Below are 18,609 nucleotides of genomic sequence, written 5' to 3'. Positions count from 1 at the left end.
GGAGATTAATCTCGTTTCGATCATCAATCTTTCCAGAGTCACCACTCGTCTTCATCCCAACCACAGTATTCACTATTTCTTCGAGAAACATAAGAGAGCACTCTTGACCCTCGGTCCAATTTTTATAATTATTTAGACTTTTAAAAACCCTCTAGACCACAAGAAACCTATTAGTTAACAAATGTGCTATAATTTCACTTAGAGCTCCCCTCATGTAAAGTTCACAGGGCTATACATGGACAATCGCAGCAGGGGTCATCAACCTCCTCGCATGGGTTACAAAGGAAGAACAACACAACAAAACCTAAGCTCTGACACCATGTAAAGCATTCAGCTTAAAATCAATTGGTAATAGGTGGAGAGGCCTAACTTTGATATAAAACCGAAGGAAACCTAATACTTAATAGATAAAGGATAACACCGCCTAATACAGGTCATTCAAGGATATGAATGGATGAAAGCATTCGCGGTTAAAAAGCCAACAGACAACAAGAAATAAGAAGCTTCAATTCTAGATTTTTGGCTTAGCAAATGATGTGACATAAATGAAGCTGTGCCTAGCTATTTATCAACACTAATAAATGTATGGAGCACTTCAAATATGAGAATGGAACTGCTATTTTCAAACTGAGTTAAGTAAAGATAACTCACCATAGAAGCGATTTGTTGTCAAGCTCAAACTTGGGTACATCACGGCCACGCATGGTAACCAGGTCCAAAAAGATGGCTTTGTTTTCACAGCAGACGACGAGATAATGTTGTCCTCTTATTGATGAAGGCCGAAAGGCAGAATCGAAATTATTGGTAGCAGAAGGCGCCTCCGCTGCCGCAGAATGGTTACGCCAATATTGCCAATACCTCACGTCATCATCAAAAAAGCTCACCTGCATAACACTTTTAATGATTCAACGAAACAAAAAAGGTCGAAACCTCAGATTTCGCTTTCAAATTTTCGATTTAAAGAATGGAAAAAGAAAGGCTAAAAAAAAGGCACTGCTACTAATTAATTACCTCCCTCCACGAATGGCCTCTGCATGTTTCCCTTTGGAAGCTGTTAAGTGAAAAAAAAATTGTCAAATAAAATAATAATAAAAAAGAAAGATTAAATATCAAAAGAGAAATAGATTACGAACCATCGCCCTCAGCAAGCTTCTCCAATTTAGCACCAACAAGACGTCTACGGTCAACACCACCGGCCTTGAACTCGTAAATAATCTGACGGTGTTCCCAGTTCCAAACGGAGACATAATCGGAGGCATCGGCGGTTACTAACCAAGGATGCGTTGGATGCACTGCTATCTTTACAATCTTGTCATTGGTCCCTCGAAACGCCCTTAACCGAAGCATTTCTCTACCGATCTGATCTGCTTATAAAACAGTAAAACAATTGCTCTACTATTTAGTTTCAAATTTCGATCAACAAAATCAGTAATCTTTCAATTGAAATTTCGAGCTCATTCAAAATTCTAGATCCAATCACTCTCAGTTGAGTCCTTTCTATTTCTAGCTTCCTATTTTCCCGCGCCAATTAACGGTTTTTCTCTTCTTTTTTAATTTAAAATTTTTAATTTACGTTTTACTCTAAGCGGAAAAAAAACATATATTATACACTTACCATGGGGTGTTGGTAGGTGCGTCGCCCTAAAATGGAAAGTATTTGATTTACCTCCCTTTAAATTTTATAAAAATTTAAATTAGTAAGAGTAAAATTATATTTTGAAAACCTTAAAATTGATAAATTTTGATTTAATTCTTTATAAATTATAAAGATTTACATATTAAAATAGTGAAAATATATTTTTACTATCATAAAAATATATAATTTAATTTTGGCCCCTTTAAAAAAAATTTCTATCTTCGCCCTTATTAATTTATTATTTGGTATCTAAGTTTGACTTTAATATTTAATTTGGCACTTGAATATTTTATTCCAATTTGATATCTGAGTTTAGCTTCAATGATCACTTTGATACTTGAGCCTTTTCAATTTAATACTTAAGTTTTTTTTGTCTCAAGTACCTAGACTTGACTTAATTGTTCAATTTGATACCTGAGTCATTTTTTGTCTCAATTAATTACTTATGCTTTTTTATTAAATAACATATGTCAAACATTTATTAAATCACGTGATAGCGTTTGGCTTGAGTACTCAATTATAGGTTAAAGCCAAACTCAAATTTCAAATTGTACATTAATTTAATATAAAATGATAAAATGATAAATATTAATTATGTAAGGGTATAATTCTTTAAAAAAAACATATAAGGGTAAAGCTAAAAAAAATTAGAGATAAAAATTGAATTATAAGTTGTCAATTTCAAAGTGCAATTTTTCTTATGTCTATAGTTGACTTCTGTAGAAAATAAATGTGTTTCAATATGCTCAAACTCATATATTCTCACACTGGCAATATTGGTGCCAACCAAACTAAAACTCCATCAACATAATTATTATTTTAATTATTTATTTATAAATTATGTAAAATATTTTTTAATATTCATATTATAGTATAGTTGTTGCGGTTTCTTTCTACCTCCTTCACTTGGGAACAATTCTTATTTATATGGCATGGTTCCCTTAATGTGACATGATAGGGAGGTAGCTAAGTGTTATGCATATAACTCAGGACGACATATACATATCCCCTTTAGGTTCGACACAGATCCTAGATATGCCTTTCAAATAGGATTCGCACCCAAGTGTCATCATATGTGCTCGCGCGTTCCGTCTAGCAAGGTCGCAAAGTGTGTTCACAGTTTTCCCTTACAAGGGGCTGACATTTTACCTTCCAGGGTTGCAAGGTGCTCCATGTCGTCACACATATTGATGTCCACCTTGCGAGATTGTGAGGGCGCCAGTTAATGGTCGAATTTCGGGTTGTGAGATATTCTATAACAATAGAATATTAATTTTCATATGATATATAATTACGTAAGAGTTAACTACATCCCATTTCACTAAATTATTGGCAAGTTTACGTTTTGTTTATTTAACTTAAAAAAGTTACAAAATGGTCATTAAACTGTTCAAAATTTTTCATTTAAGCTACTATACTATTTGAAACTTTTTATTTAAGTCATCACTAGGTTGTTAAGCTTTTTTTTAAAAGTTTAACAAGCGAATTTCAAGCGACAATTTGACGATCAGTACAGTGGATCAATACCTATCGATGAATAAAAGAACATATCTTAAATCCAAGTTTATCTGACGGTTAGTGTCAAATATCGAATAAGAAAATTGCTTGGATTTCGATTTGTCAATGCGTAACATTTAAAGCTACTTCATAAAAAAACTAAATTGTAGAAGAGAAAAGGGAAAAAAGGCTTTCGATTGGCGCGGACAAAGAAGGTCATATAACATCAATTTTAACACCAGAATGACTTAAATGAAAACTTTTGAGTAATTCAGTGATTATTTTGTAATTTTTTTAAAATTAAGTGACCAAAATATAAACTTATTAACAGCTTAATGACCTTGGGTGTAATTTACCCATTTAATAATATATATAATAAAATTAAAAACAATTATCATAAAATTAAAAAGAGGTAAAATTAAATTTAAGCTTTCAATATTAAAACCCAAGCTCAACACTAATATTTTTATCCAAAATTTGTTAAATTTCCAATCAATATTCGAGTTTAGACGAATAAAGCAACTCTTGAAGATGATACTTGCAAGTTAGGATTTCGAGGATTATGGATATTTTAGGAAATGTCTTAAAATAAATATTTTAAAGCTGAACAAAGAAAAGAAATCCATTTTCTTACGAGTTTTTTTTTCCCTTCTTTTTTGTGTGTACTCTTACAATTATTCAACGTTAATAAATCAGAATTTACAATGAAATGGAATAATACACATGAAACGACAAAACTACTACCCAAACAATCAACGAAAATTACGTGTATTGCCCTTAAATATCATTTAAGTTCCCCGTCCAAAAGGCCAAAACCCTAAACCCTCTCCGCCAATCTCACTTTTAAACCAAAACCAAACCAGTATTTCCCGTTCAGGTCAAGTGAAAGAAAAGAGAAGAGAAAAAAAAATGGGGATATTTGAGCCATACAGAGCAATAGGTTACATAACTAGCGGAGTTCCTTTCTCCGTTCAGCGATTGGGCACCGAAACTTTCGTCACGGTTACCGTCGGCAAATCTTTTCAGATTTACAACGTCAGTGCTAATCTTTCTTCTCTCCCTCTAATTTCTGATGTTGAAATTATTCATCTTCTCACTTTTAGCTTCCTTTTGCAGTGCTCAAACCTCAAGTTGATGCTTATTGGTGAGTGTGTGTGTTTGAATTTAGCTTTCGGTTAAAGTTTTTTTCTTGGCCCTAATTCTGTTCATGTAGGTCCTCAACTACCGAAGAAGATTCGAGCTCTTGCTTCGTACCGTGATTTCACGTTTGCTGCCTATGGGACTGATATTGCCGTATTTAAACGAGCTCACCAGGTTTATCTTTGGTCTTTTATTTATTTCAAGTTTAGTTCTCAAATGGTTAAGCTAATGTGAATGTGTCTCTTGGCTTGAGCACCGTATCTTATGTAGAACTTTTTCTTTTTATCCTTAAGATTTTGTTCTTTTGGATTTGGTGATAAAATTAATACATTTGTAGGTAGCAAATTGGAGCAGACACAGTGCTAAAGTCAACTTTTTGCTTTTATTCGGGGACCACATTCTAAGTGTAGATGCTGATGGTAATGTTTTCATATGGTCGTTTAAAGGAATTGAAGATAATCCTGCTCCAATTGAACATATTAAGCTAGATGCCAACTTCACTCCTACTTGTATAATGCATCCAGATACTTACTTAAACAAGGTAACAGTCCCTGATTTGTTGCTAATATGGTAATTGATGAATTTATATGTTATGATAAAATGAACGTGTATAACTAAAAAGATTTGAACAGGTTCTTATTGGGAGTCAGGAGGGTTCTTTGCAGCTTTGGAACATTAGCGCAAAGAAAAAACTTTATGAATTCAAGGGATGGAATTCGAGTATCTGCAGTTGTGTTTCATCCCCTGCACTAGATGTCACTGCTGTTGGTTGTGCTGATGGAACAATTCATGTTCATAATATTCGTTATGATAAAGAAGTTGTAACATTTAAACATTCTGCACGAGGCACTGTCACTGCCTTATCTTTCAGCACAGGTATTCCCAATAAGAGCTTTTTGCTTGATCTTGAGCTTGTAGACATATCAGAATTTGCTTAGGCTGCAGTAGGGGTAATTGAGACAAGCCAGCACATGCCAGACTAGATCTTGGCCAAGCTTTATTTTCTTGTTTTTGGCACAAAATATAATCCAGCTACTCAATCTCAAGTCAATTAGACTCGATAAATTTAATACTAAACAGTGGTAGATGTTTAGGATAGGGCTTTTTCCTAATATTTTCTATTAGAAAAATATCTGTTCACTCAAGCCACCACCTAGCATGTTTATGCTGATCTGTGTTCTATATTCTGCAGATGGACAGCCCCTTCTAGCATCTGGAGGTTCTTCTGGGGTCATAAGCATATGGAATCTTGAGAAGAAAAGGCTCCAATCAGTCATACGAGAGGCTCATGAGAGTTCAATTATTTCGCTTCACTTTTTTGCTAATGAGCCTGTGCTAATGAGCTCATCAGCTGATAACTCAATTAAGGTATGACTGATTTAGTATCAATATTTTTCCTTTTACCCACCATCTGATGAATTTGATACGTCTAAGGTTTTAAGTGGTTAAAGTAAGGTGGAACACAATCTGGATGCAGCATATGCATTTAGTTGTTTTGTATCATATTTGATGCTTTAGATTGTGGCATGAACTATGTTGTGGTTTTTTAAAATTTGAAACTAATATATCCTATGCATTTTGCCAAGTCTGATTCTTCTCCTTCCTAAACAAGAGGCTGGATTTTTTAGATACATGTAGATTGTTACCACTATGACAAGTTTCCTTTTTACCATCTTTGCCTAGTTTTTGTTTTGATACAGAACTTTGCTAGCAAAAATGGGTTGTATGCATGTTTGCTGCATTCCTGATATTCTTTCAGATCAGTGGTAAATTATTGGTGTTTCTTTGCATTATGGTCTATGCCTTGCATGCTCATCTATATTATCAGGAAATGCACTTTGAATTTATCTTCTACTGCAGATGTGGATCTTTGACACAAGTGATGGAGATCCTCGTCTCCTGCGGTTTCGAAGTGGACACAGTGCTCCTCCACTTTGCATCAGGTAATAGTACTCCATATATTGTATCCATATGCAACATTCTACATATTCATTTCACCCCTAATATGTTTAACAATTAAAATCGTATTAGAACCATATTGTGAATATGGTCAATACAATTCAAGAAGCGTGCTAATCTTCGTCTTGCAGTACTTGGGCATATGAATTCTGAAAATTTAATATTTGTTGTACTGGATTTCTATCGAACCTGTGCTTCAATTAGTTCAAAACTTTCTTTGGGAGATCATTTTGCTCATGAAATACCTAATTCCAATTTTACCCACTTTGGCAGGTTCTATGCCAATGGAAGGCATATCCTGTCTGCTGGCCAAGATCGCGCTTTTCGCCTTTTCTCTGTAATCCAGGTTTGCATCTATAGTCGGAAGGAGTTTTTTTTTTTTGACATGCATGAAGTTCCTGATTGACCATTGCACAAACTTTTATGCATACCAGTGGCCTTTTTAATCAAAAGGTTTGCATGCAGTTCTTGAGTGTTTTTTGGTGGCAATGATCTATTTAAGTAGATAACACATACGCCTCAATCTGTTCATAATGTACCATGAGTGTTTAGTACAATGTTCAATTCTTCAAATCTTCTTTTGATGGTTCTACAATTACACTACGTTTACAGGCAAAATATAGAAGGAAATATTACCATGTTCATGCATTGATAAGTCTATGATTAGATTTATCATTATCAATGCAATCTGCAGGCTTTTTATTCTATCTCTTGTACTGATCATTTGTGTTTGAAATTAATTGATCTGCTTTTCCATGAAAGATTTCCTTTCTTAATCTTTGTTTATTTATTCTTTTTGTTCATTTTTTTTTTAAATTTTATAATGGGAGTTTTTGTTATTGGTACTTGAATTGACAATTATTTTTGTAAGAGGTCAGTATCCATGTATTATTTTGTGTGTAGGATTTAATACTATCCTAGATTCCATATCTTTACTTTTGCATGTTGGTTCTTTGATGCAAATCTGATCTTCAATTGATTAAATTGCCTGAACTAAATCTGGGCGTGAATATCATATAAACTTTGCTTTTTGTCTGATTATAAGACCTGCTAAAATCCTATATTTATCTAATCTGCAATTTGAAAGGAGCTTTGGTTCTTGGCTAAACTGTACTTATTGTTTGCTCTTATTGTCACCCTCCATCCATGAATTTCTATATTTACATGCTACTTCACAATTAATATAATTTTATAATTTGTTGGTAAAAATTGTCAATTTTGTTATGATCAGGATCAGCAAAGCAGAGAGCTGTCTCAAGGTCACATATCTAAACGAGCCAAGAAACTAAGAATGAAGGTATGGCTGGGGTGAAATGTTGGTACTTTTCTGGCTATGTCTGCACGTATTAGTTGGCTGTTGTAATTTTTTGAGTGAATTTTTGCGTTCAACTTAGTTTCTTATTTTCAATTTCAGGAGGAGGAACTGAAATTAAAGCCTGTTATCGCATTTGATTGTGGTATGATTTTCTGCTATATGCTCTTTTATCGTTTAAACTTAAATGAAAATTTGCAAACCGTCTGATTTTGCATGGTGGTATGTTCTTTTGTTATGTCAAAGTGATCTAAGTTTGGCTCTCTCTTTCCATAAAAAAGCTGAAATCAGGGAACGAGATTGGTGCAATGTGGTTACATGCCATATGGATACTGAACAGGCATATGTGTGGCGACTTCAAAATTTTGTGATTGGTGAGCATATCCTGAGACCATGTCCTGAAAATCCAACTCCTGTGAAGGTTATGCTCTATCAAATTCCTACTATTTAGTATTTAGTTCCACGAGTTTTATGTATTAATATCTCTTTTCCTTCACCAAAATGTAGTGAATACATTCAGTGCTTTTTCTGAATTTGTCTATTTATAGAATATAGCCAAGATGGCTGATGTATTCATCTTCATTTAAAACATTACGCAGCAAATACTACTGATATTAAACTATTCAAAGATGAGAAACCCTGCTAGAAACTAGTATTTCTTGAACTATATGAATTGTGACTGATGGTTTTTTCTATCTGGTTGCAGGCCTGTGCCATCAGCGCTTGTGGTAATTTTGCGGTTCTAGGGACTGCAGGGGGTTGGATTGAGAGATTCAATCTCCAATCTGGAATAAGTCGAGGTAGTTATGTGGACACGCCAAAAGGAAGTGCTCATGATGGAGAGGTCGTTGGAGTTGCATGTGATTCTACAAATACCTTGATGATAAGTGCAGGGTATCATGGAGACATTAAGGTATATTCTTTCCCTGATTTTTGTTCTATTTTCCTATTCTTAACATGCACTTCTAAGAGTAACACGTGATTATAGCTTTGGATATTCCTCTGTTGGGTGTAGTTGTTTTAAACTGAGCAGCATTTTCTCTCAGTTACATTAAAATAACTAAAAGATGAAGACAGATGGTAATTGCCTTTTTGTGCCATTTGTCCACAAAAGGTTTTTAACTTGTTGAGTGTGCTTTGCTTGGAAATGTGTTAAATATTGCGGTTCCCCTTATCAGGTAGGTGTAGTCCTTGAATACATTGGATATTTTGGATTGAATCTGACTTTTGCAAGTCAGTTGAAATTGGTGGTGGTTGTTGTTGTTTCTCTTTTAATAGCCCAACCATAAAGATTTTGTGAAAAGGAAATTACATACAAGGTAGGGGCATTTATAGCCTTACATAGGTTTTAGATTCTGTTGCGGGGAAAGCATTTTTACCACCTTTTTGTTTTTCTGTAGACAAGAAAGCAATTGTAGAAATTGATCCACCTTGGTTTATGTTTTACTTTGAAATATTTTCCTACTGGTAATGAGAAGAGCTGATGGAAATTTAATTAATAAAACTTACGTTAAGCATGCAGTACAAAGAGAAAATTTTGTTTGAGTTTTTGCCGGGTGTAATTTAATAATTTTATTTTTTTTTTGGTGCAGGTATGGGATTTCAAGGGATGTTACGTAAAATCTAGCTGGGAAGTTGGATGTACTGTGGTTAAGATTGTTTACAATCGGCTCAATGGTGAGTGCTTCTTTTGGTATTTGTTATTTTCAGCCTTTAACCTTTGGTTTTTCCGTGTGTGTGTGTCGGTCTGTCATTGGGCATGTACTCCTGCATCTCTATGATATCTCTGTTTCTGCTTTTCTTCCTTGGTCTTTTCTCGTCTTCAAACATATATTTAGCAACTGCTTTTATTTTGACTGTATTTTGCAGGTCTTTTGGCCACAGTAACAGATGATTTGGTTATACGTTTGTATGATGTTGTGGCATTAAGAATGGTTCGTAAATTTGAAGGCCATACAGACCGTATTACTGATATATGTTTCAGTGAGGATGGCAAATGGCTGCTATCATCCAGCATGGATGGGAGTCTGAGAATTTGGGACGTTGTCTTAGCGAGACAAATTGATGCTATACATGTTGATGTATCTATCACAGCATTGTCCTTGTCACCAAATATGGATGTTTTAGCAACTACGCATGTTGATCAGAACGGGGTTTATCTGTGGTAAGTTTCCAGTTTTGTATCACCTTTATCTTTATGGGTCAAAGAAGTTGGCTATTAGGTTCAATTATCTTATTTAGGATCTTATATTCACTCTAAATAGCTGAAAAACTTAAAAAAGAATCTTATTGATATGATGAAATTTCTTCTTTGTAAACAACATGAATGATCATTTTTGAAACTGGAACGTGGCAACAATAAATGTTATATATTTTAGACATTCAGTGTATAATATGCAGGTGGTACGTGTAACTATAGTTTAATTCTTAATAATAATAAAAATAAGCGGCTGGAATTGTTAAATCAGGGTTAACCGGTCGATCTTCTCTGGAGCTTCAAATGTGGATTCTTTTGCAAGCGGAAAGGAAGTTGTAAATGTCAGGTTGCCATCCATCTCATCTATGAATGGATCCCAAACTGAGGATTCTGATGAACCTGTTACGGACAACTCAGTTTCAAAAGATGCTTCTATTTCTCCAACCTTCATTAAGCAAATACCGGAACTAGTTACTCTCTCACTATTGCCAAAAAGCCAATGGCAAAGCTTGATCAATTTAGACATTATAAAGGTCTCTCTTTATCTTCTTGCTTTTTTTTTTTTTGAGAGTTAAGTATTGGAAGTAAATATGTTAATTCTGGTTTCTTTTTCGCACTCCATTTAGGTAGAGGGTTTCTGTGAGGATTGACTCTGGTATTGTATTATTTATAATTGCAGGTTCGCAACAAACCAATTGAGCCTCCGAAGAAACCCGAGAAGGCTCCTTTCTTCTTGCCTTCAGTTCCATCTCTTTCTGGAGAAATATTATTTACACCTAGTGAAGCTAATGGTGATGTAAAAGGCAATGACTTGGAAATGAATGATAGGAAACTTGACTTGGCACCGTCTCCTTTTTTGCAGCTTCTTCAGTCCTCCGCGGAGATAAAAAACTGTAAGTTCCATCTTGAGATTTTATCAAATATTCGTCAAAAAGGTCTTTGCAGCTAATATTTGTGTGCTTTTAACATGTTGCAGTTTCAGCGTTTACTGATTATATTAAAGGTTTATCTGCTTCGGCTTTGGACATGGAGCTTCGGATGCTTCAGATCATAGACGACGAGAATTTGGAAGATCTTGATGGGAAACCTGAGATGATTTCAATTGAACTGTTATTGGATTATTTTGTTTGTGAGATCTCGTACAAGAACAATTTTGAGTTCATACAAGCTGTTATCAGGTTATTCCTGAAGGTATTGTTTCTTACCTTATTTGAAGGAATTCTATTTTATATGGTTAGGAATTTTTTGGCCAATAGACACTTTGAGTATGTATACGTGCCCGGTCAAGACCCAAACCTGAAAAACCAACCAATTACCTAAAACTGGAACCTGACCGAACCCAGTTTCATTATATATAGTAATCCAAAACCTCCAAACCTGAAATGAACCAAGCCCAAAGCAATCCATAAACTGAGAGAGCCAGCATCATAATCTCAAGTGTTTGACCTAGTTTTCCTTGATTAATATATTTAATGGTATTTTGGGTCACAATTGGTTATGCATCTTCATTAATCTTCTGCCCTGTTTTCTAATGTGGCTTGTCTTGGTTTTTCTTTGATGTCATATCATATTCTTTCAGATCCACGGTGAAACAATACGACGCCATCCGAAGTTACAAGGCAAGGCAAAGAAGCTCCTTGAAATCCAATCTGACGTATGGCAGAAAATCGATACAATGTTTCAACGAACAAGATGCATGGTGACTTTCCTCGGTAGTTCACAATTTTGAAGTGCTCAATGGGCAACAGTTTTGTAAGTTGAATCAAATCCAGAGTTCCCTGCAAAACAGGTATGAATTTCAACTCTCTATTCTTGGCTGGAATTGTAGATAAGAAGAGGATTCATGTAATTTTGGTTTTTTTATAAACGATTTTCTATTTATAACAAAATTTCTGAAAAAAAATGCTACGTGTGGTTCAAGCAACCTATAAATTATCTCTTATCTAGGGCTATAATCAAGCTGAGTTGATCTCGAATAATAACAAGCTCAAACTCAAGCTTGATTAAAAACTTCTGGCTCATTATTTGTGATTCAAACAATGATGCTAGACCGAATCGGCCTAGTTGGATCGGGAATCGATCGATTATTGGTTTAAAGAAATGTAACTGAATTAGTTGGATCGAGATTTAGTACAGACCGGGTTAAATTTGGTTATTCTTTTAATATATTTTTTTGAATTTTAATTTTTTTAATTGAACTTGTGGGTGTTGGTTCAACTGGCTTAATCGATGAACTAATGATTTGACCAGTTTAACTATCAATTCGGTTTTAAAGCATTTTTAAAGCATTGGATTCAAGTTGTATTGAGTTTCATTTTCTAAATTCAAGTTTAGTTTGAAATAAAATCGAATTGTTCAATTTCAACAATTTATATTTATGGGGAATAAAATACCAATAACAAAAATGAAATATATACAAGTGTACATTTTCGGAATATCCAAATTACAAGCGTTCCATTTCCATAGGCAAATATCAAAAAGTACCATTCTTTTTTTCTTCCTAGCTATAATCAGAAAAATATCGCTAAAATGGAATTTTGAGTGTATAATTATGTATGTCAAGGTATTAAGGGTAGAAAAACAATTTAGTTGTATAACTTAAAAATGTATATTTAAAGCTATGAACTACTCGAATCGAGCATTAAGATATTTAAAATCAGCTCGTTCGGCATGATAAATACTATAAAAGTATTTAAACTTTGTTTCGATTCAAACTCGAGTGGTTCACAAGCACTCATTTACACCTCTACTTATATCCTAAAAAAATTTCAAGCAATTAGAAATTAAACAATGGTGCTTTAAAGCTACAAGCAAAAGTGATATTCAACAAGGCAACTGAGTGTGAGCCTGAGTTGATGAAGTGGATTCAGATTCAAGTGGAGAAGGGAAAGGATCAGGCATAGTATCCCAAGACACAGATGACAGCTTTTCACTGTTCTTACGCTGACTCCGATCAAAAAAGGCCGGTCTGGAGGGTGTTCCGACCATTTCGGGGGTGCAAGTTAACATGGTTACGATCTCGGACATGGGCGGTCTTAGGTTCGGGTGAAGCTGAAGGCAGAAGAAGGCTACGTTTACAACACGAACCACATCTTTCTCCACCAATGATCTTAGTTGTTTCAATCTTGGATCTACTAGATCAAGCACACGAGATCGCTCATATAACTTCCATGCCTAGCTAATTTTAAAAAATACATGCAGTAATAATCATTAATATTTTGTCAATGATATACATATTGTATACAAATTTAGGATCAAAATGATTCTCTACTAATTTTTTGAACAATCCAAGGGGACAATGTCTTAAAAACCGAATTAGTGGTCAAACCGATTTGATTATTGATTTAATTGATTTAATAGTTGGTTTAATAATAATTACATAAACAATTAAAATTTTATAAATATTTAAAATATTGAAAAATTTATAAATTGGTTCAATCATTGGCCTTTGGTCTTAATTTTCGAACTTTTATTAGTTCGGACTTTTGAGTAATTCGTTCAAAGATGAATTCAGTCCTTATATTTTGACCAACATATTAGTCAATTTTAAATCCAACCAGTTCGGTCTAGTTCTATTAATACTACAAGAGAGAGGTGTCAATCCCCAACCTAGCCTCCTTTGCTATGCCTAGACTAGGGATTGTATACATCACCTTCATCTCATTTTTATGTTGAGGTTCCGTTTTCATGAATTATTATGAATTACATCATAATTATTTCACTCAACTCAATCTTCTTCGAGTTTTGTTTACCATTGAGCTTGGAAAGTATTTTTCAACCTAAACTTTGATTTCAAACAAAAAAAAAAAAAAGTAAACAAACAGCTTTTCAAACCAAACCTTGATTTTAAATAGGATTTTAACCCAAACCAAAAAGTAAAAAATTTTAGCTTTTGGCTTTAAGAAAAGTGTTTTTTAATTAAGTTACATTTTTATCCACTTTTTAAATCTTTTAGACTCTAGTTCACAATATCATGTTTAAAATTGTTATTTTATTTATTATAAGCATTCTTTGACAACAATAGTAAACACTATCAAATTTTTCAAAAGCACTTTTTTAAAAATAATTTCACGACACTTTTAGAAAACACTTTTCAACCTCAATGATAAACTAGCACTTCTACTATACTTTTTACTAATGATTTTTTAATTTATTATTATAAAATATGTATTATGATTTATATATAGGATCGGGTGGAACGGAGTAGGCATTTACTAAAACCGCCTTGCTCTATTGACCACAACTCCCATAGTTTTAATAAATAAATAAAAATAAAAAATAAAAAAACAATTCTTATTTGGAGTGGATTGATATAAAATCTATAAAAGTGCTCGAGTTTTACCATGTATCTCGATTTGTCTAACTATGAATTAAAATTAAAATTAAAAATAAAAAAAATGGCTTAAAAATTGCTTACATATTCAGGTAGATACTGCATTTCTGAAGGCAGAGTAAGATCAGTATTCTTCCTGCAGCTAACAATTTCAAGCACAAGAACTCCAAAGCTATAAATATCTGCTTTTTCAGACAATTCTCCTCTAATCGCATATTCTGGCGCTGTATAGCCTCTTTTAACAATATCAAAACCAATCATTTCATCATCATCATCATCATCATCATACATTAATTCCAATACTACTTATCATTCTAGGGGAAGAGAGGGCTTACAAAGTGCCAGCAAATGTGGTGCTAAGATAAGCTTCATCTTCAGGAAAGAACCTAGCCAGTCCAAAATCACCAATTCTAGGATGAAACTTATCATCAAGAAGAATGTTGCTTGCTTTGATATCTCTATGAACAATCCTTAGATGAGAATCCTCGTGTAGATACTGAAGTCCTCGTGCTACACCCAATATTATTTGAAACCGAGTCTCCCAGTTCAAGCACACTTTCTTACCTGCATATATATATATATATACAAGTTAATTCCAAGGTTTGGGTTACATATATGTATGTATAGTTCTAGTTCAACAAAATCATGGTGATTTTTTGTTTAGCAAATCATCAAAAACCTTCTTGCACAAAGAAAAGAAAAACACATTATATAAACCAAGTTCATGCACAAGTTTGAATCCAAATATGTTCATGCAATCATCTTTAAGAGGTGGCATTGTAATAAGACGAAATTTGAGCCTGAATATGTGCAACCCCTTTCTCTTTATGACTAGAATATAGCATTTTTTGTACCAAAAAAGGACAGATTATTCCTTCATGTAGCTAGCAAGAGTACATATAAAAATTATAGTACGAGTAAAATGCATCATTGACCTAAGATTTTTTAGTGTAAACTATATTAGTAGTCACCCAATTATGTTTTTTTTTCTTTTTTGGTCACCCAACTATGAAAAGTTACAAAATGGTCACTCAACTATTCAATTTTATATCTTTTTTTTTGTCACCTAGCTATCTTGGATTTTTTTATGTTTCTATTTTTACATTAGCCATCTGGAGATCAAAAAAGACAAAATTGAATTGTTGGGTGACCACTTTGTGACTTTTCATAGTTGGTTGACATTTACTATAAGTTTACCGCTTTTTTATCATTAAAATATTGGGAAAGAAAGAAGGGAGATGACAAAGTTTAAACTCTTGTCACTTAGGAGCTAGACAAAAACTTTGACGACTGTTCCAAACAAGTCTCAGCATATATATATATATATGATAGTATGTATGATTTTTAGAAGAAGAAATTGGGGTTGGTGAGTTATATATACCATAGATTATGTGGTCCAAGCTACCATTCTTCATAAATTCATATACAAGTAAACGTTGAGACCCATCTGAGCAACATCCTAGAAGTCGAACCAGATTCTTGTGTTGGATGCTTGTGATCAACCTCACTTCTGCCAGAAACTCTGACTCTCCTTGTTGGGATTTATCATGGGACAGCCTTTTCACAGCAACCATTCTACCATCTTTAAGCTTCCCCTATCAAATATTCAAAGAAAAATGGCAAAAAAATCCTCATTTTTTTTTTGGTCAGTTTCAAATGCCCAATGCATCCCAAAAGCAATATAATATATGATTTCAAAAGGTACAAAGGTAGCTCCTACAACAAACCATGTTTCTCAAGACTCCGAAACTTCAAAATAAGACATTACTACAAAAAGGGCTCATACCAGATCTCTCACTTTATATATACATGGAAATAATATATATACACATGTACACTGCACTATATCTATATTTTCTTGATTTGATGACGAGTTTTGAATACAACTATTATATAGTTAATGCTCAATTATTTCTAATGCATCTATGTTATCTAAATTCAAGGATGTGTGCCGGATACGGTTATATATCCCACACAAGTACGCTCAATTTTGTTAAAAGTAATGACATATGTTTAGAGGATCATATCTGAACTATGTGACAAACACGGATATCAAACATGAATAATTTTGAAAAGAAAATGAAAAGTCCGAATATTTTGAGCTTGCTTACCTTGTAGACAGGCCCAAATCCACCTTTTCCAAGGAGATTATCAGGGTGAAAATTCTTGGTTGCTCTCTTTAATGTCTTGAAGTCAAAATAGAAAATAGTTCGAAGGTCCCCACTAAAGAAATCCGTCGATGCTGCAGAGACGCATAAAATTAAACTTCACAAGCCAATAATTCCCAACCAAATCATACCTCACTCTTTTATCAGTAAATTCATCAAATACGTTACCTGCATGCCTTTTACTCTCTGATATAAAACTCTTAATCCCTGCTGGTTTCCAAATTTTCCAATAGATTAACACTATAATCAATAATATTATTAACACAACAACCCCTCCAAGGAAAAAAAACAAGGAAGACGTCTTCATCGTAGAACCAAACACTTTTCAAGCACTGACCATGCCGGAAACAAAGAACAATTTAATTTAACTTCTGCTAAAACCTGTCATTTACGAATCAAAATTCAAAACCAAACAATGGGTCAGTTTCTTTTTCGATGTTGAATTTCCCTATGAAGTTCACAGTACATATGATCTTTACCTGCGTTGCAAATCATTGAACTAGAGAAGACACCATTGTTAAGACTGTCTTTCCATTGGATTCGACGTGGATTAGTGACACGAGAGTAGCAAATGGAGTTGGATTTTTGCATCGAGTTTGCCATCTTTATTATCGATTTTTAAAATTTTTCGTTAATTTATTGGATAAAAACTTGAAAAAAATAAGGTGACAGCTAACAGTAAGCAATGCTGCCATTGATTTAAACGATTTCTTTGGAATTTTACGAATATTCTGTGATTTGCAAATTTGTATCTTTTATTTGGTGTTATATATAATAGTATATATACGTACACACACCTAGGAATGAATCAAACAGTGTAAATGCCGGCTTCTTATTTGAAGTTTCAATGCTTACAGAGTAGCACCTTTTGCTCATTCTTTTGACAGAATTTATGCTTCTTCGACTAGAATCAAAGATTTTCTCTCTTTACGCTCAATAATAATAAGGGTAAATTGCACCCAAGGTTACTCAAGTATTAATAAATTTACAATTTTGTCATTCAATTTTAAAAAGTTACAAATTGATCATTGAATTTTTTAAAAGTTACAAGTTGATTAGTAGGTCATTAACTTGGTAAAAGATGTTAGATGTGACATTAACTCACTATGCAGCATAGAGTAAACCATACCTAAATTCAATTAATTATTAGTAAATTTACACTTTTGTCACTCAATTTAAAAGAAATTATAAGTTGGTCACTGAACAATTTGAAAATTTTAGGATTTCAAGGATCTTCATCAGAGTTGTATCTCAATGAACTCGCCACCATCCAACCTCCTCCTCCTCTGGCAAAGAAACACATCGAACCAACTTTTTTTTTCCTCTTCTTTCAACTTTATGATTTATTTTTCTTTGAAATGGCCTAAAACTCAAGTGATTTAAACCCGAAGTTCTAGCCAAGAAACTATCGGATCTCCATCCATCATTATCAAATGATTAACCGACTTTGATATGTTCCTTTTTTCAACGAGGCTTTTTTTATCTTTTGTATAGAGCTTTCACCGCTTGGAACTCTCTAGTTAATTCCTAACTAAACATGGTACGTTTGAGTCTCTCTGTATATATATTATTCTTTTTCTTCTTACCTTTACCTTTGTAGATCCTATTTGGGATAAATCATCATTGGTATCTTCCATTAATTTGATATATCTTCATATCCCATTTTGTCGTGGCATGTTTAGTTAAGCTTGCATTTGTTACTAATTTGTATGAATGTCGTAGTCACCCCCTCACATCACATTCACATTGATACCCATCGTATGATTACAATGCTTCACCTTGTCATGGTTGTGGATACTTTTTAAAACTTTTATTTGATTAAGCATAGTGATAACTCGTGATGGTTGATCTGCTCATGGTCTTTGTTTATAGAGTATGCTTGCATGATTTTTCTTCTTTTTATGCTCATGTTAGGTATCATTGTAGTTTTGATAGCTTTTGATATCCAAATTAGGTACATTTGTGCTTTCGATGCCTTGTTGTTGTTGTCTTTTTTAATAACAATAGGTACCTAGAAAAAAGGTGATTAGAATATGCATCTAGCAAAGGGGAGTACTCGAAATAGAAATTGCATATGATTGTTTTGGATCATTCTTTGCATTCAATTTTAGAATAATGCGTTGATCAAAGTTCTTGTTTACACCGATATCTTTGTTTATGTATCAAATGGTATGCTTCTTTTAGCATGATTATGGATGACAACTTTATACAAATCGGACTAACTTGTATGAACTTTAGAATATTACATCGAATTGGCATAACTTAAAAATCTATAGTAATAATGTCATGTCTCGAAACATATTGAACTTTGTCTCGAGACAAAATCCTCATTGTCTCAAGACAGGCAATTTTGAAGTAAAATTTCTA

The 18,609-nt window shown here is 33.5% G+C and overlaps 2 protein-coding genes across 2 annotated transcripts; one reads left to right on the top strand and one right to left on the bottom strand.

Moving 5' to 3' along the window:
- The first annotated feature begins 3,928 nt into the window (after positions 1-3,928).
- On the top strand, positions 3,929-11,865 carry LOC121204867 (WD repeat-containing protein 36). Its single transcript, XM_041075570.1, has 18 exons — positions 3,929-4,168; positions 4,250-4,277; positions 4,347-4,447; positions 4,611-4,814; positions 4,906-5,149; positions 5,466-5,641; positions 6,134-6,216; positions 6,506-6,578; positions 7,464-7,529; positions 7,647-7,689; positions 7,826-7,965; positions 8,251-8,457; positions 9,137-9,221; positions 9,414-9,708; positions 10,013-10,274; positions 10,421-10,634; positions 10,718-10,932; positions 11,321-11,865. The coding sequence occupies exons 1-18, from the start codon at positions 4,043-4,045 to the stop codon at positions 11,468-11,470; spliced, it is 2,712 nt and encodes a 903-aa protein (XP_040931504.1). The 5' UTR covers positions 3,929-4,042; the 3' UTR covers positions 11,471-11,865.
- Positions 11,866-11,945: 80 nt separating this feature from the next.
- On the bottom strand, positions 11,946-17,130 carry LOC121204868 (putative serine/threonine-protein kinase). Its single transcript, XM_041075571.1, has 7 exons — positions 16,722-17,130; positions 16,411-16,623; positions 16,186-16,316; positions 15,456-15,669; positions 14,410-14,638; positions 14,159-14,309; positions 11,946-12,915 (listed from the first exon to the last, which is right to left on the bottom strand). Exons 2-7 carry the CDS (start codon positions 16,547-16,549, stop codon positions 12,565-12,567), a joined length of 1,215 nt encoding a protein of 404 aa, XP_040931505.1. The 5' UTR covers positions 16,550-16,623; positions 16,722-17,130; the 3' UTR covers positions 11,946-12,564.
- Positions 17,131-18,609: the final 1,479 nt, after the last annotated feature.

Source organism: Gossypium hirsutum, chromosome A08 (assembly GCF_007990345.1).
Source record: "Gossypium hirsutum isolate 1008001.06 chromosome A08, Gossypium_hirsutum_v2.1, whole genome shotgun sequence".
In the NCBI taxonomy this organism is placed as follows: Eukaryota; Viridiplantae; Streptophyta; class Magnoliopsida; order Malvales; family Malvaceae; genus Gossypium; species Gossypium hirsutum.
Note: the sequence above shows the minus strand (reverse complement) of the source record. Positions and strands in the feature narration are given on the sequence as shown.